Source organism: Phaseolus vulgaris, chromosome 11 (assembly GCF_000499845.2).
Source record: "Phaseolus vulgaris cultivar G19833 chromosome 11, P. vulgaris v2.0, whole genome shotgun sequence".
Classification (NCBI taxonomy): Eukaryota; Viridiplantae; Streptophyta; class Magnoliopsida; order Fabales; family Fabaceae; genus Phaseolus; species Phaseolus vulgaris.
The window spans coordinates 6,678,845-6,703,885 of NC_023749.2; the positions used below are offsets into that span (position 1 = coordinate 6,678,845).

The 25,041-nt window shown below is 34.0% G+C and overlaps 1 protein-coding gene across 1 annotated transcript; it reads left to right on the forward strand.

Annotated features, from left to right (window-relative positions):
- The first annotated feature begins 181 nt into the window (after nt 1-181).
- LOC137820649 (tRNA ligase 1) lies at nt 182-24,345 on the forward strand. Its single transcript, XM_068624835.1, has 27 exons — nt 182-545; nt 692-1,087; nt 1,887-1,937; nt 2,060-2,142; nt 2,553-2,652; nt 3,215-3,293; nt 3,816-3,939; nt 4,815-4,921; nt 5,401-5,529; nt 5,801-5,865; nt 6,128-6,292; nt 6,694-6,854; nt 6,977-7,008; nt 8,305-8,465; nt 9,653-9,732; nt 14,195-14,260; nt 14,418-14,707; nt 15,492-15,599; nt 15,880-15,977; nt 17,499-17,559; nt 17,941-18,017; nt 18,105-18,176; nt 18,256-18,332; nt 21,154-21,234; nt 22,759-22,861; nt 22,965-23,123; nt 23,656-24,345. Exons 1-27 carry the CDS (start codon nt 390-392, stop codon nt 24,043-24,045), a joined length of 3,471 nt encoding a protein of 1,156 aa, XP_068480936.1. The 5' UTR covers nt 182-389; the 3' UTR covers nt 24,046-24,345.
- Nucleotides 24,346-25,041: the final 696 nt, after the last annotated feature.

The following is a 25,041-nucleotide window of genomic DNA, read 5'->3' on the forward strand; positions in this document are numbered from 1 at the left end:
TTTGTTATGTATTAATATCTACATAAACAAACTTCTTACATTTGAAACGTTTTTTTTCCTTGAACAAGAGAAAAATTAAAATTGTTTTTTCGTAAATTAACATGTAGAATTTTTTTTATATAGTTTTATCTTAGTTTTTATTTTTAACTTATTTATAAATTGATTTTAATTCTTCTCACTTAATCGCTTAAACCACCCCATGGCATGCAGGGCGTGAAGCATTTGGCGCCGCACTTCGACGAGACTCAGTAACCCACGTTAGTTCTCCTTTACTCAGTCTCTCTTTGTCCTCCAACCATTCTCAATTTCTTCTCATTCGTTAATCCCAATCCCAAACCTCACACACTCTCACTCTGCGTATATATTTGTATATAACCGTCCTCACTTGAATGTCGGCACAGCAGAGATTTTTCTGCACTCTCTCCCACGCTTACCCTCTGTCTTCCTCTCTCTCCACCTTCAAATCTAGAACCTTCCTCTTTCTTCCCTTTCTTCGCTCTTACCTCACCCTAACTCCTTTGCTCTCACCAATGCCTCGCAATCAGGTACTGTTTCTCTTCTGATTTCTGGATTCTTCGTTTCCGTTCGATTCTCTTTGCTTTCATTCTCGAATTCCTACTTCCGAATTTAAATTCGATGATCATATGCTTTCTGGATCGAACCTGAGTTTTCAAGGGTTGGTGTTTTGCAGCGAAGTGGCGCGCACGTGGAGCGGCGATGGAAGGAGAAAGCGAAAACCGAGGCGCAGTTGCCGGCTACGGGTGACGCAACTGCTGCGGAAACTGTTACTAGTAAGCTTGCAGGATTGAGTATTGGTGAGAGCGGTGGGAAAACCGGAGCGCAAGGTTCGGTTTGGAAACCTAAATCTTATGGAACTGCGAGTGGAGGCGCTGTTACTGAGATTGAAAATGGAGCTGGAGTTGAGGCAAGTGTGGCTTCGACGCAAAAGAATGGTGGAAGTGGTTTGAGTAAGATATTTCGAGATAATCTGATAGAGAAATTCACTGTGGACAAGTCCACGTACGCACGTGCACAAGTCAGAGCTACTTTCTATCCGAAATTTGAAAATGAAAAGTCGGATCAAGAGGTATATTCTTTCTGTCTGGCTTTTTCTTTTTTTCCTGTTCTGAAATGTGTCTTTCATGTGATATCTACGCTTTTTGTTCGAAGTGTGTTTAAATCTTAGCCTCATTGTAGCTGATAAAAAAAAAATCTTAGCCTCATTGTATACCTCAAGACAAGTAAACACGTATTTTATTGATGTTTTGGAGAGAATAGGAGTTTGTGATACAGGGAGAGTGAAATAAAGTAACAAACAATTCCAGAAAAAAACTGTTGATATAACAGATCAGTTAGAGATGTGATCAATGTAGTCCATATAAGGCCAAAACAATCTTCACCTTAAAAGCTGATTAATTTTCACCTTTCAAGCTAAGCTGATTTTGTACTGTTGAGTTAGGTTCTAACTCCAAATTCTGAAGAGAAACTTTTATCACCTCTAAATTGCCATGGGAATATGTATTTATTTCTCGTGGCAAATTACTCTGCTCCATGTTAGCTGATATGACACTCCGATCTTTGCACATTTCCTAGAACCAGAAGTTCTCTTTGATATGAAGGAATTTGCAATTTTAGATCTTGACTCAGGCATGACATAATCCCAAGTTCCTAAAGGCTGCATGATGTATTGTCATGCATAGTTCTAACTTCTAAGAAAAAATATTAGAGTAAATTATTTGCCTCTATCCGACTCAGGTTTTAATATTTTTATGCCGGTGGGATATTAAATTGTTTTTCTGGATAAAGAGGTATTGTTTTCATTCCTGCAATTACCGTGCGTATATACATTAAAGACTGTTATTTGTATGTATTCTGTATCGCTGTAGGTCCGGACCAGGATGACTGAGTTGGTAGCAAAAGGGTTGGCTACCTTAGAGGTATAGCAATTATGCTTCATGTTACATAATTTTTTTTTTAGGGTTGATAAATACTAGATGAATGAACTTTGATTAGATTTATTTAAAGTGGTGGATTTAATTTTATGGACCTGCCTGTGCAGGTTTCACTTAAACACTCTGGATCTCTTTTTATGTATGCGGGTCATGAGGGTGGAGCTTATGCAAAAAACAGTTTCGGAAATATGTACGATCAAGCCAGATCTTGCCTTCTTTTTATGTTTCCCTATTCATTTAGCCTATGCTTGATATTTTCATTTTTATTTTCCTTTTTTGTGAATCATGGTCATGCAGTAATTCAGATCTTTTTTATTGGGAAATATGTATGATCAAGACAGATCTTGTCTCCTTTATGTTTTCCTTTTCATTTAGCTTATGCTTGATATTTTCTTTTTTCCATTAGTGTGAACAATGGTCATACAGTAATTCATCTAATGGTGAAATGTTGTGGCACGGGAAAATTCTTTATTTGTACATAAGTGATTTGCTAGGAGTATTGCAGTGGTTTTCCATATTTCCGAATACATTTTACTTTATTGTCTTGTTTTATGTAGCTACTTTTGTTATTTATCGGTTGTACCATTATTTTTTGAGCAGATATACTGCTGTTGGTGTATTTGTTCTTGGACGGATGTTTCGTGAGGCATGGGGAACTGAAGCTTCAAAACAGCAGGCTGAATTTAATAATTTTCTTGAGGTAAATCTGAATCAAGAACAAAGAGGATTGAATTTAATAGCATCTATAGGATTCTATGGTAGTAGTGTTTAGCAGAAGCATCTTCAAGGATAGATCAAATTTAGAGGATTGAATTTTTTCAGTTTTAAATTTTGCTTCAGTTCTAATAAATTTAGTTAAAGATTGCAATAATTTTATCCCAAACATTTGTTCACTTCGTGCACATTCAGACTTTTTATTTTATCTTCAAAATTCAGGGTGTCATTTGCAGGATTGATGTTAAAAATGTATAAAACATTAGCTTATGCTCAATATGGCACCCTTTCAACATGTGGTTGATGACAGTCTAGTTTTCTGTTTCTCTTGCCTTTTGAACTAGGCATATTTGCATTTTGTGTATAATTTTACTAATAGTTCTCATTCCTTCAAACATGCTCTTCCTGTTCACGTGGCTGTTAATTGTATTCATTTGTAACTATAAGTTGATACTAGTGCAGGATTTTGTTGCTGCGTTTATTTAACTTCTAGTTCTAATTCATGCTCGAGCTCATGAAATGAATATTGTTGTTACCTTCTCTTTCAGAGAAACCACATGTGCATATCAATGGAACTAGTAACTGCTGTTCTTGGAGACCATGGACAGCGTCCCCAAGAAGATTATGGTAAAATTCTTTAACTTGATTAGTTCAATTGAAAAAAATAGGTACAGATCTGAAAATAGAATTCAGAATATTGCTTGCTACAGACTGATTTTTACTAATCAGCCAAAATGTTGTGTATAAAATTTAAAATTTTGGTCAAATTATTGTTCATGACTGTCAGATTTCAGATATTAAATTATAAGGATATTATAGCAATGTATAGACTAGCTGTATGGTTATAAGCTATAGCTGCAATTGCAATTTTTAATATGTAGTAGTGTGTAGTAATTGTAGTTTACATACACCTGATTTGTCTTTTAGATCTTTTAGTAATTGCTGTATCTTTCTGATCCACACTATTAGGAATTCCAAGTTTTCTCCTGGACCAGGAGTTTAAAAGGGAGTGAAACTCTTGCCATGGAAATGGTCTACCACATTAGGAAGCAAAGAATGTTTCCAATTTTTAATATTCCTGTTCAAAGGTTTTTTTCATTTAGAGTTTTTCACGTGAGATATTGATTGTGTTCTTTTTAATCTGGGCAGCGGTAGTTACGGCAGTTACTGAACTGGGCAATGGAAAGCCAAAGTTCTATTCAACTCCAGAGATAATAGCTTTCTGTCGAAAATGGCGCCTTCCAACAAATCATGTGTGGTTGTTTTCAACAAGGTGAACATCTAGTTTTTTTTATTAAAAATATAGGATTTTCTTACTTTACATACGACAGATGATTTACTTGTATTTGTTTAAAAAATGGCTTTTTTAAAATGGTGATATACTGCAATAACTAGGGTTTCATAAGAAGTAGTGGATCATTTGTACTTATATTGATGTACAAAACTGTCTTCCAAATAATTACCTTTTATTTTTGAATTTATTATTTTGTGATGGATTAAATTAGTTTTTGGTAGCTCCAAAAATTGACCCGTTAAAATTGGTACCTCCAAAATTTTTTCCAGTGATTTTAATACTCAACATTTAATGAATATGTGAATTTGGTCCTGACAATTATTCTGGTACTTCTGAGTTATGGTGTTGACATGCCAATCTTAATAGTGTGACTAGGATGATTACATGTCATTATTATTAATCCAAGAGTAGTAAAGTTACTCTGAGGAACATATTTGCATATTTATTATGTTAGGTATTAAAAATACTGACTTTTTTGGAGGTACTATTTTCAATATGTTAGATTGGAGTATGATGTATTTTTGGTATTATTTGTAAAATTTCTTAGTAGTTTGGGACTTCATCTTCTATATTTATAATGGTAAACTTTTTTACTTAGAGCATTATTGGGGTGGTCTAGCCATAATTACCTCAGGTTTAGTGTTATTACGAATGTTAGAAGTTGGACACATGTTTCTTGTGGTTCTTTTTCTTTGGTTGATTTTTTTATATTCATAGTTATATCTATATTTTGAATAACCATATAATATGTTTGATGAACTAATTTATTAGGATTTTTATCATTAATATAATTTGAAGCCTCCAAGAACATGAGGAAGTTTTGGTTTCACTTTCATGGCTTTATGTAAATGTAGAAAATCAGCCGCTTCTTTCTTTGCTGCGTTTGATGCCTTATGCGAGGAGGGTACTGCAACGTCTGTATGCAAGGCTCTTGATGAAATTGCTGAGATCTCTGTACCAGGTAAAATTTTTGAGCTTCCCATGGTTCTTTTGGATAGACTAAGCATCTCTCACTCCCATGTATTTTTACTTCTATCATAGCCAAATAATATCCTTCTGAAATCAACTTCGGGTGGTTAGTAACCACTTGTTATATTTGCTGCTTCCATTTATGAACTGATATTCTACTTAAATTTGCTCTTTGAAGTTTGAATATACTATAATGTTTTGAAAGTGAGTTTTAAACCTAACTCAATTTCACAAAATTTGTTTGTAAGGTGAGTTTTAAGTCCTTTTATATACTATAATTAGGTCATATCTCTAGTCAACGTTGTATCTCTAATACATAGGTTTGTAGTTTATGTATGATTGTTCAATTTCAGTCCTCTGTTTTGTTAATTTAAGTATTTCATTTTTTGTGTGTCTCTTTTAGCAACTCAATTTTCTGTGTGAACTATTTGTCAAATTCACTAAAATGTACATATGTTTTGATAACTGTAGGTTCAAAAGACCATGTAAAGGCCCAAGGTGAAATTTTAGAAGGTCTTGTGGCTCGTCTTGTAAGTCACGATAGTTCAATCCATATAGAGAAAACTTTGAAAGAATTTCCTCCTCCACATGCTGATGGAGGTTAGTGTATTTCTCAAAATAACATTTACTCTGATTTTCGTAGTTGATGGCCTTGTTACTTTATGCCATGTCATATATTCTTGATAGTTGAGAGATGATTAGATATGCTAAAGCTTGAGATCATAGTACACGTAATAAGTTCAAGTGTGCCTATTCAAAGCAAAAGTGGGATATTTTTCTAATGTAAAGTTTCAGATATTGAAACTCACAATATTGGTGAAAGTATATATTGCAATTTAAAATAATATATGATTTTTCCTTTCTCCTTCAGTGGCCCTTGATTTTGGACCAAGTCTAAGGGAAATATGTGCAGCAAATAGAAATGATGAAAAACAGGTATAGTAAAATGCATTACTTTGATTAGAAGTTGTCAATTGTTATTCATGGGGTAGACGTGGGTTCTTCCAAAATAGCTTATAGCACATTTCAATTCTAGCAAAGATAACGGTTGGACCCTGTCAAGCAGGAAATATGCGTTCAGCATTCCCTTTGTTCAGGGTGTTGAGTATCTCTAAAATGACAAGATTATATAGGAGCAGAAGTTAGAATATACAAATCCGGATAGACTTAAAGGTATTCTGATTTGGAATGTTTGCAGCAAATAAAAGCACTTCTCGAGAGTGTTGGTAGTTCGTTTTGTCCTAGCCAGTCAGATTGGTTTGGGACTGATGGTGCTGATTATCATTCAAGAAATGTGGACAGATCTGTTCTTTCAAAGTTTTTACAAGCCCATCCTGCAGACTATTCGACTAAAAAGTTGCAGGTCAGTTTAGCCTTTCTTGTATCCTAACCTTACACTTGGAGTTATGCTAATTTCCACAAACTCCACGCATTCAATTTTGTTCATGTGCAAGTTTGCATATCCTGATTTTTAAACAACAAATAAATCCTCAATTCATTACATAGTTCGCAGAACTTCCTTTCTATAAATTATTTTTGTATAATGAAAGTGTATAATAATAGTCTTTTCCTTCTAGACTAAATAGTTTTCAATCATCTTTATTTTTCTCAATGCACGGGTGAAAGGGCCTCTCAATTCTTATTTAGTGTTGAAATTTTGTTCTAATTTTCCACAGCAGTTTATTCTTATACCTTTTATAAATCCCATGCTTTATGGTCTTCCATTATGTCATTGTAACCATAGCTTATTGTATTTGGAATCAGGAAGTTGTTCGGTTGATGAGGGAAAAACGCTACCCTGCTGCATTCAAATGTTATCATAACTTCCACAAGGTTGATGCCATGTCAAGTGACAATATTTTCTATAAAATGGTCATTCATGTACACAGTGATTCTGGTTTTCGACGATACCAGAAAGATATGAGGTCTACTTTTTTATTTTCTCCCTGAATAATCAGATAGCTTCATATTCTATTTCAGCCTTTTCAACATTTTACATAAAAAGTTTGCGGATTTCTTTTGAGTTTTGAATGTTTGGTATTTTCAGGCTTAAACCAGGATTATGGCCATTATATCGAGGTAAATTTTTTATTTTCCTTCCATTCAATTTTCAAATATCCTATTAGTTGAAAGAAATAGATAAAATATATTTGAGATGATTTACAAATGTGATTATAGTCTCAATTTATAGACTGTTTAAAACTTAATTAAGGAAAGAAATAATAGGTAATGAAAGCAAGAAATAATAGGTGATTAAAGCTGTACAAATCAAATCACTAACAAATCTGTCCTAATAAATAGAGAATAAAATCTGCACTTAATTACCGAATAATTCTCCTGATTATGCAACACTATTCATTATATAATTTTTTTAGCTAATGTTTGCATTTCCCTTTGAGCAACTAATGATTATATTGTTAATTATGTTGCCAATAATAAGTATGTACTGGTTTAATATTTGATAGCTGCTGTTAAGATATGTAAAGGGTTATATAGAAAATGTATATTTGACAGGTTATCCTCTTCATGGATTATGGATCATGAATTTTGAAATTGAAGTTAATCGAAGTTGCTTAGTTAATTTTTTACTGTTAAAAATGTGAAAAGCACTAAACAAGTTTCATTCACCCAAATTTATTTAATTACTCTGAAATTCAAAATAAGTAAATCAAAGGCATGTATTGATAATATGCTCTCCCAAGCAGCAATAGAGAAGTTGGAATAAATTATTAATCCTATGGATAATTTTCAACTTTAGGGCAAACTTAAATTATTAAAAATTTGGGGATATAAAGCATGAGTATTCATTATGTCAACTCTATTGCTGAAGCTGAAGCTTGTGGTATGCTAGCTTGTGAAACAACACGGCATAAAATTTTATATATGACCAATTTATACAGTTTTATTTTGTTCATATTTGGTTCTTTATTTTGGAAAGAAAGTATATTAAATAAGGGGCACCCCAACTTTATACAAAATAAATGATTGTCCAGCAGCCTATCTCATACCAGAACCAGTTCTTGATTTTTCCTGCTACACAGGAACAGAAACAGAACCTGATTTTTCTTTCTATACAGCTGTACTATTTGTGCATTCCTTCTACTTCGTCTACACCCTAAAACTGACTCCTTACAACCCCTTTAACTATTTCAATGGATACATTCCCATTGGAGGAGATTGAAAAATTATTTCACTTATTGGAAAGCTGACTCCAAGATCTAAGCTAATAAACTTTAGAACAGATTCAAGGTTAGGAACCCCATGATGGTCAAATTGCTTTTATGCAAAACCAAATTTCTGTCATTTCAAATTTAAGAAAAACAATTTGTTATTCTTATTGATTCATACAAGTTTCTGACTCCTTAATTTTCCCAGGTTTTTTTGTTGACATAAATTTATTTTCGGCAAACAAGGAGACAGCTGCTGAAATTTCTAGTAACAGTGTAAATGAAACTGGTAGCTACAGCTCTGGGGAAGATGACTTTGCTGATGAAGATGCAAATTTAATGGTCAAATTGAAATTTCTTACATATAAGGTATACATCCATTTTTTAAATATGAAATTATATATTGTTTATGTAATTATATGGTGATATTGTATCTTATAGAACATATCTTATTTATTTGGACATTGTAGTATGCTGTATCTGTTCTATCCTATAATTTTAAACTTGTCAGGTGACAAAATGTAGTTTGCGTGTTTTTTGGTTAACATGTGTTTTATATTTTATGTAATGCAATAGTTTTACAAAAATATCTCCTTAAGGGTGACACGAGAGAGAAGCTGCAAAGCAATGATAATCTGTTGTGTGTTGGAACTATTTGGTGACACCAATGCTTTAATGTGCTCAAAATACCAGCCTAAACAAAGTCTCTCAGGAAGGGTCCCCTTATATGCTTTAATATTTTGAATCCATGAAACTTCTTACTTTCTTTTTACGATTATCCTCATACCCTGTTTCTGAGTCATTTTTCTTCATATAAATGCCTTCAGTTTTCTATGTTTTTGGAATTGCTTCCAAATTATGTTAGAAAATCCTTCTCATTTTTTTATATTACTAGGATTTGCCTCTTTGGTCAAGAACGATGTCTTATTTGATACTAACGGCTTTAACTAGGCTAACAAATGGAGATTGTAACCATAAATTGCTAAGCTGATTTTTAATCATGAATCATAATTTGTACTAAATTAAATTGTAAGATTCAGAGACAGAAATAGCTTCAAACATATCATATATATGATATATAGTGTTCAACGTTGTAGTTTTATACTAGAAATGGATAAAAACAACTTAAAATATAGGCCTCATAAAACAACGTTACTAGTTATATTTGAGTTTGTGAAGCCACTTTTCAGAAGGATGGAACCAAATAGTGACAAATAAAGTGGTGGAATAATCAAATTGGATAATATTTTAGAAGTGACACTCCAAATCCTTTTTATGAACAATTTAAGCTTAATGACTTTTCAATTTCTTTTGAGAATTGGTGAAAGGAAATTATAAAAAATAGAAAATAATGAATCACTGAATTGTGTGATTCATATAGTGATACAAAAATTGTATGGATTTATTAGTGTATTGTAAAAAAATCATTTGAGATTCAACTTATATAAATCGGAAGGTAGCCAAATATATACCCAATGGTAGGATTTGAATTGTGTATTGTAAGAATCTAATAACTATGTTTTATTCTTATTCTTATTTTTTTATCTTTGCTCCAGTTGCGAACCTTTCTCATTCGAAATGGCCTGTCAATTCTATTCAAAGAAGGTCCAGCTGCTTACAAGGCTTATTACCTCAGGTAAATTATGTGTTGCTTGCACTTGAGAACTGAAATCTAGTTTTTAGTGGATTTTTGCTTTGGTATATTTTAACAAGTTTATGTGGATAATTGGCTAACTGCATATAGTACTTCATATATGTTTCCAGTCAAAAATTTCATGGTCGATGTTTGAGATAGATGTGTGTGTTGACCGTTGGGCTGTTTGTTCATCAACATCACTCTTTCTGCTGCATGAATGATGTGTTTGCTATGTGACTGCTCTACTTGGTCTAGGTTAGCTTTTTAAGCATGAACAGCGGCTTCATAAGCAAACAGCAACTTAATAGAAAGCATTTTTAAATTTTTGAACTTTCCACAACTGCCAAATTGGGCTTGAAGGATATTAGTAGTCTAATTCTTAATTTGATTTTTTCCTTTCTGCTATGTAATATAAGTACCTCATGATGTACCACCAAGGTTATCAAAATCAAGTTTTGTTTAGTAGAATTTCCTGATTTATGATTACACGCAGTCTCAGATGGAGAAAAAGGTAATCGGTGAGATTTGCCAACACAACAAGATGAACAAAAATCCAAAGTTTTATTTGATGGACTTATTTTACAATGAGTCATAACAAGTTTCCAACACATTAGTGTTTGGATGACCTAATCTAGCATGCCACAAATTGCTAGATTTAGAAAAATTTGTTACAACAGACTAGAATTACCAGCTGAACCAGTAGTTGTGTAAAATTGAGGAATCTTTGACATGACTTGAGATGAACATTCTTGAGTCTTGAGATTAGGGAATGACTATAGATCGTCAACTCCAACAATGCCCCAAAGAAGGACTTCATTGGTTGCCTGAGATTTAACAGTACTATAGTGAGGAAAAAAATTCAAAATAAACACCATTATCAGCAACAAATTTATTGACAATAAGCAAGTTTTTGGTAATTGAAGGAACATGCAGTAAATTCTATAAGTATAGAAAGAAATTATGTTTATTAGGGTTTTTGAAACATGAAGAACCATAACCATGAACTTTCAGACCTTCACCATTGCCAATATAGATTTGATCAGGTCCTTGAAAATAATTAAACTGCTGAATGTTTTGTGATTCACCTATCACATGAAAAGAGACTCATGAATCAAATATCCAGTTGGAATTATTATTTTCTTAGGCGGGGGAATTTGCTATCATTGCACTCAGAATATTTTGATTAGAATGATGTTGAGTAGGCGCATTGGCCGGATTGACCTAAGTGTTGGGTTTGGAAGATTGGGTATACCAATTAGAAGAAGACTGCAGTGGTTGATGTGGGTCTTATAGGACAAGGGATTAATGAGGTTGATAGGATGAATCAGCACAGTAGAAAGAAATATTAGTGGTGTGCCCATATTTAAGACAAATTTGGCATCGAAAGTTGGGAAAACAACCACCACGACTTCGAGCATCTTGATCAGAAAAAGAGCTCTAAAATTTCCACAAAAATTGTTGTTGCAAACTTGCAATCTTGCAGATGATGGGTTTTCATAGGAATTAGAGTAATTTACTGAAGGAGGGAAAGGTTTCTTTTGAAAACAATTTGTACGAGATTCATGGGCAAGTAGAAGAGCTTCAACATCTGTGATTGGAGGTGTCTCAAACTTGTTTTCAATAATAGAAATAGTTGGGGAATATTATTGCGGAAGGCCTTAAAGAATAGCATCAATCTATCCACCGTTCTTGACAGGACAATCGATTCCAGCATGTTCTTTTGCAATAGATTTAACTTGTCCCAATAATTCGCGCTTAGTCTTGTTTTCAAGGGATTGAGCACAAAGATCAGTGCGCAAGTGTCTGGCATGGGCCTTGGTTTGTGTAAAAAAGTGATCATGAATATGTTCCCACACTTGATAAGAATGAATAGCTCTAAGTACGTGAGACAAGATAGTCTTTGATAGAGTCGATTGAAGCCAAGAAAGCAAGATTTGATCTTGAACCTCCCATTCTTTATATGCTGGATTGATTGTTCCAGAAGCTACTATCATCAGAAAGGAAACGTGGAGGTATCATAGGATTTACAACAAATCGGTGAAGTTTGGTGTGACTTTATCCCAATTGTTTCCAATGGAGATAATTGGAATCATCAAGTTTTGCAGCTATTGAATTTGGAAAAAACTGGGAAGCAGATGGGAGTGAGCTTGAATTGACCATTGCGAACTAATTATAGGCTCATGATACCATATCAGATTTTGATATGAAGAAAACAGAGAAAAAACTTAACAGAAGCTGAAGTGAATATTATTTCACTTGTATGTAAAGAGTACATAAGCAAAGTTTATATATAGACTCAAAAGTGGTTACACAACCATAATAGAAAACCCAAACAGTAACTCCCAACTTTTAGTTGAAAAATCTGAATGTGTACAACACTAATACTATATGCCTGAGGTTAGCCAAAATGGTTGCAAAATCACTTTTGCACAGGGAAGTGGTAACTTGAGCAGGCTGAAAGAAAATCACACTTTCAAGGTCATGAAAAGCCATCTTTTTACCAAAATGACTATTTAGCCCTTTTTAGCACTTATTTAACTCTAAATTTAAGAGCACAGTGCGTTTTAAATTTGTTTTGCATCTTTGTGTTCTCTGTTGAAGATAGACAAACCAATTGAATACAAATCCATTGAAGGCTGAAGATTCCATTGAAGGTTGTTGATAAACCTTTTGAACCTTTCCATTTTTGTTTATTTCCACTCTGTTTTCATCTTTGTTATACACACACCATAGCAAAGGATCTCGACAACACTGTGACAGAGATAATTAGGACTTGCACCTCTGTTGATAGGATGTTGAGTTTCCTCTTGATTCATGTTAATCCATTTCTGGTGATTTGGTTTCATTGTATTTCTTTCTTTTGGCAATTTTGTTTTATTTTTGATTTTTTGGATTTATTTAAAAATGTTGAAGTAGTCGTATGAAGAATGATGGTTAAGAATGTAGTTTTATAACACATTGTTAGAATTTGGGCAACTTTTGAATGAATGGTGTTGCGTAATTAGGAGATAATTATTCCATAATTAGTGTGGATTTCATTTTTTATTTATTAGGACTAATTTGATATCTTTTGGAGATTTGATTTGATTTGTATAGCTTTAATTACTTGTTATTTGTTATTTTAATTACTGAGTATTTATTTTCTTAATTAGGTTGTGAATACTTTATAAATTTAGATTATTATCACATTTGTAAACACACTCATTTAATCTTTTTCTTCAACTTGGTATCAAATGCATTTAGAGCCTATCCTAACGAGAGTTTATTGGGCTTATCAAATCATTCGCTACCAGGTCACTATGGGACCACCCATAAATATATAGTTTCACGCACCGAGTTTGCAAGTTTCGGCGTGAGTGGGGTGTTGGTGATCCCACATTGATTAACGATAAGGACATTTCATAGTATATAAGTGAGTGCAACCTCACCTTATAAGGACATTTCATAGTATATAAGTGAGTGCAACCTCACCTTATAAACTGGTCTAATAAAATTGATTTAGGCTTAAAGTCCACTTTCTTAATATGGTATTAGAGCTCTCGATCTTGGAAGACTGCTTCTGCATTTTTTTCGAACAACCTTCATTGTTGTAACCTTTTTTTTTTTTCTGTTGACCACCACCTTGAACTGTTGCAAGGCATCAATCGTCGTGATGGATGCAACTACCTGCAGTGGGCCCAATTGGTTTGTACAAGGGAAAGAAAAAATTTAATCACCAAGAAAGGACCCTTTAGCTAAAATCGATCCTAAATATGAAGCCTGGGACGATGAAGATTCTCTTATCATGACCTGGTTATGACTCTTTATGACACCATAGATAAACCGGAATTGTATATTCTTCTCCACCGCTAAGGAGATTTGGGAAAACCTTAGTCAGACGTATTCTATGAAAAACGATACTGCAACATGTTACGAAATAGAGAACTATTGAGAAGTGGACCTTAAGCCTAACTCAACCTCATAAAATCAGCTTATAAGGTGAGGTTTGCACCCACTTATATACTATGAAATGTCAATGTGGGATCTCCAACACACCCCCTTCACGCTGAGAGTGACAGCTCGTGCATGGGACAATGTATTTATGGGTGGCCTGATAAGCCCAACAAACTCTCGTTAGGATAGGCTTTAAATGACTCTGATACCATATTAAGAAGTGAACTTTAAACCTAACTCAATCTCATAAAACCGGCTTATAAGGTAAGGTTTACCCACTTATATATTATGAAATGTCAATATGGGATCTCAAACAAGAACAAGATCTTAAATACCAACCAAGGGAGTATTTCAATGAAAGACCTTTTTCGAACAATTTTAACTAATCATGGAAACAAAGCCTTTATTGATCTTAAATCTATCCCTTCCTCCATTTATAAATCGTCTTCCTAATTATCTATCTTTATGCTTGTCATCCAAGTTTATGTAATCTGAATTAGATTTTTTGTTTGATTATTTCTTTTTGTAGACAAATGAAAATTTGGGGAACCTCTCCGGCAAAGCAGAGAGAACTTAGCAAGATGCTTGATGAATGGTAGTTCCTGAATCATTCCTCCTTTTTCCCTCTAACTATGAGTTTGGACTTTCAGCTAAAGTGTTCTTTTCACTTTCCTTCTGCCTGCTTGTCTATTTTTCTTTCTCGTACTTTAGTGGCGCATTTGGCTAGGATCTTTTCTTTTCTCTGCTTACAGGGCTGTGTATATACGAAGGAAGTGTGGAAATAAGCAACTGTCATCATCAACATATCTAAGTGAAGCGGAACCTTTTCTTGAACAGTTTGCAAAACGTAGTCCACAGAACCAAGTTCTGATAGGTTCTGCTGGTAATTTAGTTAGAACTGAAGATTTCTTGGCTATTGTTGAGGGAGGCCAGGATGAAGAAGGTGATCTTGTGGCAGAGCGTGAGATAGCACTGCCAGGGCCTAATATCTCAGTCAAAGACACAGTTCCAAAACATGGAGGGTTAATTGTGTTCTTTCCTGGTAATTATTTTGCTGTGAATGTAGTTATTCCCAACAATTAGATTTATATTTGCATGTTCATCATCATCTACAAAACCATTGAAGATCAGGAGACCTTAAATTGATTAATTAGAAGTATAAACAAGGTTTTAAGTGAGCATGTAGGGTAGTTTACTGTTTATGCTAGAGTAGGTAAGGCAATATAAATTACCAGCAAGTTCAAGGATTGACTGTTTTTCTGTTTCATGAACTCTCTACTGTGGCAAAAAATCTCCATTTGGTGTTTAATTGGAAACTATCTGAAGTTAGTGTTTAATCAAATTAACGTAGGACAGGACAGAAGTAATGAATTGTCCATGAATTTATTGATCCCTCCTGCCACAGTATCACTACAAGAACTAGGGTTTGGAGTTAACTTACAGTTTGAAGCCTTTTAGGCTCTTAACTTTTTTTGTTTGAGACTTGGAGAATCCAATCAAAATAAAAGAAAGTAAAGTTAACTGAAATTTTGTGCATGGTTGTCAGCTATGGATGCAAAGGATTTTGATGTGCCAGTCTAGTTGAAATGTCAAAATTTTCTAAAATGAGTTTTATAAAACAAAAAAGTTAACTGAAATTGTAAACAATGGCTGAATATTTTGCATTATTCTTTTTTTCTGAATCTTGTAGGTGTAGTTTACAGACTAGATACCGGTGTTGATATAGTTTACCCATAGTTAGTGCAGTTTCATTTAATAGCTGACAGCCCAGTGTTTGATTTTTTATGTTTAAGACTCATCTTGAAGGTGTTTGATCAAACTTCCAGGAATACCTGGTTGTGCTAAGTCCTCCCTTTGCAAAGAATTGCTAAATGCCGAAGGAGGACTAGAAGATGGTCGACCAGTTCATAGTCTCATGGGTGACTTGATTAAAGGTAGTTTTTTCTTCCAAATCTGTTTATAATGGTGCTTAAATTGCAGAGGTTCTTAACATGATTTGTATCTATATATATATCCCGTTGCTCCAGTGCTCTTATATATAAAAGCTATAAATTTTCAGTAGAGTTATTATCTGTTAAATTTTACAATTAACTGCTTAAGTAGTGGTAGATACCTTAAATTGGGTTTCATATAGGGTGCTATTCTAGAATGAACATATCTTTATCAGGTGAGTTCTGCTCAAAACTAATATGGAGCATTGTGGAGTATCAACAGGAAAATATTGGCAGAAAGTGGCTGCAGAGTGTAAAAAGAAACCAAATTCAATAATGCTTGCTGACAAGAATGCCCCAAATGAAGAAGTTTGGAAATTGGTTAGTGTTCAAACTAATTTCATTATGGCTTATTGCATTTATTTCTTTGGTTACTAATTTGAAATTTGATTTTCTATTCAGTAAAATCTTATGGCAGGTGGTATTTTGTGTTCATCTTTGATGGCTGGGTTATTGTACTGTTTTGACAAAGATCCGCGTAATTAGATGTGTTTGTTTCACGGAGTTATATTACTTCCCAAAAATCATATTCTAGGAATACTATTCCTTGGAGTATATTTAAAAAGGTGTTTGGTTATTGTTAAAATAAAGGAAAAGAAAAAATAGGATAAATCTCCTTGTTTATATTGAACGCATGAAAATGAAAACTACCTAAAGCATGGGAATATAAGTTTCCTGGAAGTGAAGATACTCGATTCACTGTTGGTAACCATCTAACAAACATGGGAATATGTATTCCTTCTTCATATTTCCAGGAATAGAAGATGACTGAAACAAATGTGTCCTATGCGTTTGTTTAGATAAACTTATCTGAAAAGAAAAGAATTAAGTTTCTCCAAAAGTTAAAATTAACTTGTGCATCAACTAATCTGTATAAACCCTTTAGAAGTTTAGAACTTGTGAATAAGCTAATTTAAGCTTATTGAGATTTTTATTTCATTTTTCCTTATTTTCTTCTCCTATATAGTGTTCGCGGAGAAATTTATCTACAATGAGACAACTGCTATAACGAAAAGGACATTGCAGGCAGATAATAAAACTGCACAAATATAAATGCTAAAGAAACTCAAAATAAAGTGAAGAGGGAACCAGCAGGGGCAAACGAGTTGTGTTGGTTGGAATACTGTTGGGTTGCTAGAAAATAGCTTGGTCTGTCTAACAAAGATGTTGAGGTACCTGAAAATAAATCCTTTTCGTAAATCTCAAAACGGAGTTTCCTTTCAATGAAATTAATCAAGTGAGATGGGTTTCAACCCTAAGAGGCTTCATGTACCAAAAGAATAGGAATCAAGGAATTCTCCCCCGTCACCCAAAAAAAATGGGTGGGAAACCACAGAAAACAAGGTCAAAGTTTGCTTTTTCTAGGCTGCACTGAAAGCAGCAGCAAAACAATTTGTGATGCACAGGCCATGGTGGGAAATTGCCACAACACGACTTAGTGACACAAAGGCAGCTGAAAACCATTATTGGCTACTATGCACAAATGCATAATTTTTTTAATATCGTCTTCAGTCAATATTGCAGCAAAAAAGAACTGGACATTGTTAAACCCACTTTCTAGGTGCTGGTATGAATAAAGTATTCATTTTAAAAATGTGTGTTTTACAAGGAAAAAAAGTTTAGGGGGATGGAAGTTGCCTCCGTCCAAGGTTAGAGCATGCTGCTCAAGGGATATAAAGTGTTACTTCTAAAGTTATAGTTTAATTAGAGAGAAATGACTTGTTTTTTTGCTTTTGATTTGTTAGTCTACATCTGGAAGCATTATTGTATGGCTATCAACTTTGAATCATTTGCTTATTAAATTTCTATAAATTAACCTAGTCACACTTGTTAAATATGCAGATAGAAGATATGTGTCACAAAACCAGGGCATCTGCTGTACCGGTTGTAGCTGAATCTGAAGGTAATATTTAGTTCTGAATTCTTTGTATTGATTAGTATTTTAATATTTTGTTAAATAAAAGGAACAGCATGTCTTTTTTCACATCATAAATTTGGAATATTTTACTTGATATGCTTTAGTCCCTTATAACTTGCTCAGTATTATTTTACCTGAAGTTTGAAAAAAAAAATTAAAGGATAGTGATCTGGATTGGGTACATAAGGAACAGCTGTGTGATGTTTTTTTGGTGGTAAAAACTTGACTTACTTTTAGCTTCATATTCTCTCATACTCTGTTTCTCGGTAGTAAAGAAAATGACTTATTTTTGGTACCTTATCTGATACAATGTTTCTCACTGAAGAAGGACTTAATTTGTTCTCATCTCTCTATTTTAATGTGCAGGAACTGATTCAAATCCATTTTCTCTTGATTCATTAGCTATTTTCATGTTTCGTGTGCTTCAACGAGTCAATCATCCGGTATTAATTGCTTTTTTTTCCTGGATATATTTCTCAGAAAGTTTATTACCTACCACTGACTTCATTTGATTATTTCAAATTTCTAAGGGAAATCTTGACAAAGCATCTCCAAATGCTGGCTATGTGCTGCTAATGTTTTATTATCTTTACCAGGGCAGGGTACAATGCTTCTTTTTATTGTTACTCCAATTTGTTTATGTTTTTATATTTCCTAAACTGACTTTTCCAATATTTTCAGAGCCGTAAAGAATTTGAGGGTGATTTAATTGAACGTTTTGGGTCACTTGTCAAGATGCCACTACTGAAATCTGATAGGTATTATCATGTTATTACTATCTATTCACATATGTCAATATCTTTTCTGCATTTTCTTGTTTATCTTTGTTGGAGATTTTATATCGATTAGAAATATGAACAAATTATAATATATACATACATATAAGTGGATACGAACCTCACCTCAAGTTGATTTTATGAGGTTGAAATAAATTTAAATATTACTTTCTTGAGATAGTATCAAAGTCTTTTAAAACCTATCCTAGTCAAGTTTGTGGGGTCTATCGTGTCATCCGCTATTGGATTCCTGCCTAGTTCTATGCTCGAGATGTCTAGTCCTTGGTGTGAGGTGTGTTGGAGATCCTATATGAAATATGGTCAAATTATAATACATGAATGAGTGTAAACCTCACCTTTCCGGCTGCACTTAATGAATTTTTTTTCCTTATATTTTCCATTTTTATACAATTTAAAACTAGCTTAGTTACCATAATGAACTGTATAGGCTGTGTGGGATTTTGGAGGAGTATTTATTATTTTCTCCAAATTTCAAACGTTTTTCACTATTTACTTTCAAGGCTTTAAGAGAACTAAGGAGTTTTGAGATATTCTGGATTATGCCCATTTTGTTAGCCTGTAGTGAGTCTAGATTTTGTTCAATTCATCAATTGTTTGATAGGCTTGCTTATCTAGCCAGTTTCAGCTCAGGGTCTTTTCCATATAAGCTAGGGAATGAAGGATCTGGGGTTGTCCTTTAAATGATGCCCCTTTCGTCTCCCTTAGCAAAACTTCTTTGTGGAAATATTATGTAAAATAAATATCTACAAATAGTGACATTTGTAGAGTAAATAAGAGAGATTAAAATGGATGAAAATAACCATTCAAATTCATAAATGAGAATATACATGTATAAACTTGCGACCACTTTAGAATTCCTAGAATATGTAACTTATCATTAGATTTATTTTAAATTTAAAATAACTAACCGAAAAATTCATGAAAGACAATTTTCAATAACAAAATCACTATCTAAAACTTCTTTATAATTCAAAATTCAAGTAAGGCAGAATCTCATAATGCTAGCACTTGTCTTTAAGATTTATCATGGAAACATTAAGATTTAGCTCTATGAACTTTAAACTTGATATAAACTTTAGTAGCAATTGCACATCAATTTCTTGGCTTATATCATTGTCATCGGAGAAAATTGATTTAACTCCTTCAGTCTTTCAACACCTCGGTCAGAAAAGGATGAACGACCATAATTTCCATGAGAAGAACTGCTACAATCCTGCGAGCTTGAAGAGTTAGGATTTACATATGATTGCAAGTAGTTTATTGAAGGAGGAAATGTTTTCTTCTGAAAACGATTACTGTGGGATTCACGGGCAAGAAGAAGAGCTTCAACTTCCGTTATTGCAGGTGTTTCAAACTTACTTTCAATCACAGAAATAACTTAATCATATTCTTGCGGAAGACCTTCAAGAATAGCGTATGCATATTCATCATGTTTGACGGGACATCCAATGCCAACATGTTCATTAGTAATGGACTTAATTTATCCCAAGAACTCATGCATAGTCTTGTTGTCAAGGTGGCACATAGATCGATGCGAAGCTGTCTAGCACGCACCTTGATTTGGGTAAAGAAGTGATAACGATTTTGTTCCCACACTTGATACGATCAAGTGGACAGCTCCAAGAACACGAGACAAGATCAACTTAAAAAGTGTCAATTGAAGCCAAGTAAGCAAGATTTGATCTTACACTTCCCACTTTCGTAGGTTGGATTTATTGTTCCAAAAGCACAGTCATCATCGGAAAGAAAGTGTGGTGGTATGACTAGGTTAACAGAAAATCGGTGAAGTTTGGGTGACTTTATGACAGGTTCAACTTGTTTCCATTGAAGATAATTGGAATCATTAAGTTTTTTACCTATAGAATTGGGAAGTGGAAGGGAGGGAGCTTGAATTGACCATTGCGGAACAATTTTTGGCTCATGATACCATCAGAATTTTGTGATACGAGAAGAAATGGAGAAGAGAAAAGATTAACGGAAAGAGAACTGATTTATTATTTCACTGAATAAGAAAGAAGGCACAAGCTGATCATATATAGGCTCAAGAGTTACACACTAATCATTGCAGAAAATAGGAAAACCAGATAACTAACATTCAGTTGAATAACTGAATGTTTACATTTATATCTCTACTACCAAGTTCATGATTTTGGTAAAAATTTGACATGCTCGTGTCCGTGTCAGTGTCTGCGCTACATAGCATGCTAGTCATGAATACAAGAAGTAATGGTTTTATATTTCTCTCGATGGTTGTGCATTAATGTCAAATACTACAATGTTTCAATAGACGTTGAGACTTTAAAACAAACTTCATCTTGACTGTCTAAATATAATAATTCTCTTCATTAAACATTGGAATGACAGATAAAGAATTGTTGAAAAACATATTTTCACCACAATTGCTCGAAAAATAAATCATCCAGTATAGTATTTGCACTCAATGAGGACTTTGCCTTATAGCCCATAGGAAGTAAGCTCTTGATACCATTATTGGACATATGATGTAAAATACAAAGATAGAATTAATGGAACTTGCAGAGAAAATACCGAGATTTAAGAAGTGGAGGAAAAGATGTCATGGCATAGATGTATATAACATTTTGACATCTGTGTTGAAATAACTCATTATTTCTGCTTTTGGGGATGATTTACTGTTGTTGTGTTGTGGTATAACTTGAACTATATCCATCGTTATTTATGAATAGAAAGATCACTAGGACTCTGAAGCAGATTCAATTCATATATTCTCTTATTAACATTTTATTTGTTTTCCCATGTGCAGGAATCCCCTTCCTGAGCCAGTGCAGTCCATTTTGGAGGAAGGAATTGATTTATATAAACTTCACACTATAAGACATGGAAGGTCAATTTTAAGATATTTCACTTGCATGCTTGAAAATTATTACAGTTTTTTTTTATTTGAGATTTTTAAGTGTGTAGTGGACAGTGAGGCCTTTTTTCATCTCTGGTATGTGTATTTCGGGATGTTTTTTTTTTTTTTGATCAGCAAAGAATGAAATTAAATTAAGAGGGATACAAAAGGGGTATCCCAACCCTTTTACACAAACCAAACCACATTAAGAGATCTCCAAATAGAAAGAGAGGAAAAAACACCCCAGAAGCAGTAGATAGATGATGTTTGCTGCATAAGCTAAACACCCTACACCAGCTAGCACCCTGCTTCTATTGGACTGCTATAAGCACTGCAAATTGCAGCTACAAAACCATCAAAATACACCAAAAAATTGGTTGTCTCCAGCATCTCATTGACATTCCTTCTAACTAGCTTACAGAACCAGACCAACTACTTCTCTTAATGATAGCTCATCCAGTGCTTAGTACTTGATACTACATCACTCTTTAAGCCTATAGCACAATCAAGCACGTTTGCAGTGGCACGATTGCAACACTTGTCACAGAATCAAGCACTTCTTTCAATGCAGCATCTTCCATTCGCTCTTTATTAGACTTTGGCTTCACCCTGTATGGTCCAGCCAACTTCCAGCATTTGCTCCTTTTTAAAGTCACTTATATCAGAAACCAACTTCCTAATTGCCAGAGTCCATCTCGCACTTAGATTGGTTGGAGTTTACAACTTCAGCTTACATCCCCCAGCATGTCTGAAACCCACCACAACCACTACTGCTACCTTAAACATGTGAGACCACTAGTTGCACTTTTTTCTTCTTTTTTTTCTTCTTTTTTTTCTTCTTTTTTTTATCAGCAAAGAATGAAATAAGTTAAAAGGGATACAATAGGGGTATCCCAACCCTTTTACACAAACCAATGATCACAATTAGAGATTTCCAAATCAACCAAAACACCACATAAGTAAAACAAAGTTGCTGTTTTAAGTAAATACACCACATAAGTGTATTTCGGGATGTAATATGATTAAAATGCATAGAAGTTGCAGGGAAAGTGAAGGAACACCTATCTGTGAATCAGCCCCACCGGAGCTTTAGAAATTTTCAGCGCCTCACTCTTTCAAGCTCTGAAATTTGTTTTAAGATGCAGAAAATGTTTTCTTCTTGCTTGTGTTTTAAGAACTGCAATCTCATATCTTTAATTCAATTATTGGTCAAACTTAATTTTGAATTGTCAAGTCTAGAGATTTTTTCTATGGATTATGGCAAAGTCTTTGCCCTAGGCATATATATAGTACATCCTCACCCATGTCTCCCTCCAACATTCTTAGTGCTGCAATGCACTGTAATTTTTCTATCCCACGGTATTCACTTAGCTGTTATTAAAGCATAAATGACTTGTGATATCTGTTATCTTGAGGTTGATAACAATATGTCAACTGGCTTCTGTTTACTCTATTTAGCCCCTCTCTGGTGTAAACCGAGAAGCTGGCAATCTTAACTGATCATTATTCTGATAGATTAGAGTCTACCAAAGGATCCTACGCAAAAGAATGGATAAAATGGGAGAAAGAGTTACGGGATATTTTATGCGGAAATGCTGAGTATTTTAATTCTATTCAGGTTAATACATCTAAGCTTTTTCCCTGTTCTTTTTGTCCACTGTTATCAACATTTAGCATTTTAAGAACATTCAGTGCTATTAATTTCCTTAAAACGTCTGCAGGTTCCATTTGAGTTTGCTGTCAAGCAGGTGTTCGAACAGTTGAGAAACATTGCTAACGGACATTACACACCACCAGATACTGAAATAAGGAAATTTGGTACCATTGTTTTTGCTGCTCTCACCATGCCAGTTACTGAAATTAAAAGCGCCCTCAATAAAGTAATGGAAATATTTACTCTACTAGTTCCATTTTGTTATATATACTCAAACTAACTTGTTTATGCTCAGTATAATTGTTGATTTGTAACAATAAGGGCATTGAAGAGACACACACGGCCGAATGACAAAGCAAATCCAATTTAAAGTTAAAGGAGAGTAAAATTATTATTTTTTTGGTGAGGGCGGAGATTCTGAACAAGCAGAAAATTACTGTGTATTTTCTTTTAATGGAAATAGAATTAATTAAGTGGTGTTTAGCTATCTATCTATCTTATCTTATTACTTACTACTTCCAACAGTCAAGAGACTTGTCAGGTGTGAGTGATATTGTCATCGGCCATGTACTTTTCCGGATAGAGAGATATTAGTCTTACCTTGTATCTGGAAGAGGCTTTGTTACTTTGTTCAGTAGTTCTATTATTTGGAAGATGCTTTGCTACCTTGTGTATCGAAATAGTTTTTCTCATCCGTGTGTATTTATTTATATTAGTTTTAAGAAACGGCATCTGATACAATAACATGTATAATGCAGTTGGCCGAGAGTAATCCCAAGATTGACGCATTCCTTAAAGACAAACATCTCGAGAACCTTAATCGAGCTCATTTGACTCTTGCCCACAAGAGAAGTCACGGCATCAAAGCCGTAGCTGATTATGGTATCCATCTTAATCAAAAGGTTCCGGTGGAGTTGACAGCACTACTCTTCTCAGATAAAATGGCTGCATTCGAAGCTTGTCCCGGCTCAGTGGAAGGTGAGAAGATAGTTTCAAAAAATCCATGGCCTCATATAACCTTATGGACTGCTGAAGGTGTTGGAGCCAAGGAGGCCAACATGCTACCACAGTTGCTTGCAGAGGGGAAAGCAAAACGAATTGACTTCAATCCTCCCTTCATTCTATCTGCCACAGTTGACTTTTATTGAGTTCCTTTTACTAATCTTTCTAAAATAAAACCAACTGAAATGAAGAATCTGGTCCTGTGCTTTTATTTTTCTATTATCTAATAATATCATACACAGGGAGGATGATGGATAAATTTTTGTAGGACTTAGCATTTTCTCCTGAGAAATTGTATATATATGTAGGCTGTTTAGAAAACCGAGTATGGTTTCTGAGTTTTGTGGCCGAATTTTCACCGTATCAGGTGTGATAGTATTCTCTTCCTTGTTTGCTTAAATTTTGCGCTCTTATCCATTCTGCTTGTGGTTGCAAGTTTTTTTCTATTAATTATTTTTCCTTCGTACACTGACCATGTCAATGAAGCATTCATTACTGTCTTCTGTGTATTTCACGGTGGAATTATTTCAAGAAATTGAATTATAAAGCTTTGCATGAATGCAGATCCTGTGCTGCCTTGCCTCTGCAGCTCATATACTCCCTCTTTGTTAACTATTATTGCAATAATCGATCAATGATCCAGAATTTGCAGTATGGTGGCTGTGGAGAAATTTCGCTGCACAGAATCCGAACATGTGAAGAAGTACAGCAAATGTATGGAAATCATCATAATTTCCCTTCCGTATTCAACTTATTTATTAAGCAAAAACGTAACGTAATAATTCTGTAACTTAATGGAGAGGAAAACCTTGATATGAATGTATACTTTTACCAACAAAATAATGAGAATATAAAAATATAATGATAAAGAATGTTCCATTTACAGATTGGTTTATTGTTATCTTTAAAAAAAATGTGATTTTCACTTTCTATACTATTCAGTGGATCTCTGCAGCGATTTGCATTTACTGCAAAATTAATGCACGGTGAAGGTTGCAAGTAATATTTCAAACTTATATTTTACCGTGTTTATATTCAGATAGATGTACAAAGTAACTGGGATTTCGATGGGTTCCACACGACAATAATGCCAGTTGCGTAAGTTTCTCTTCGGAATTTTTAATGAAATTTTAATATTTCCA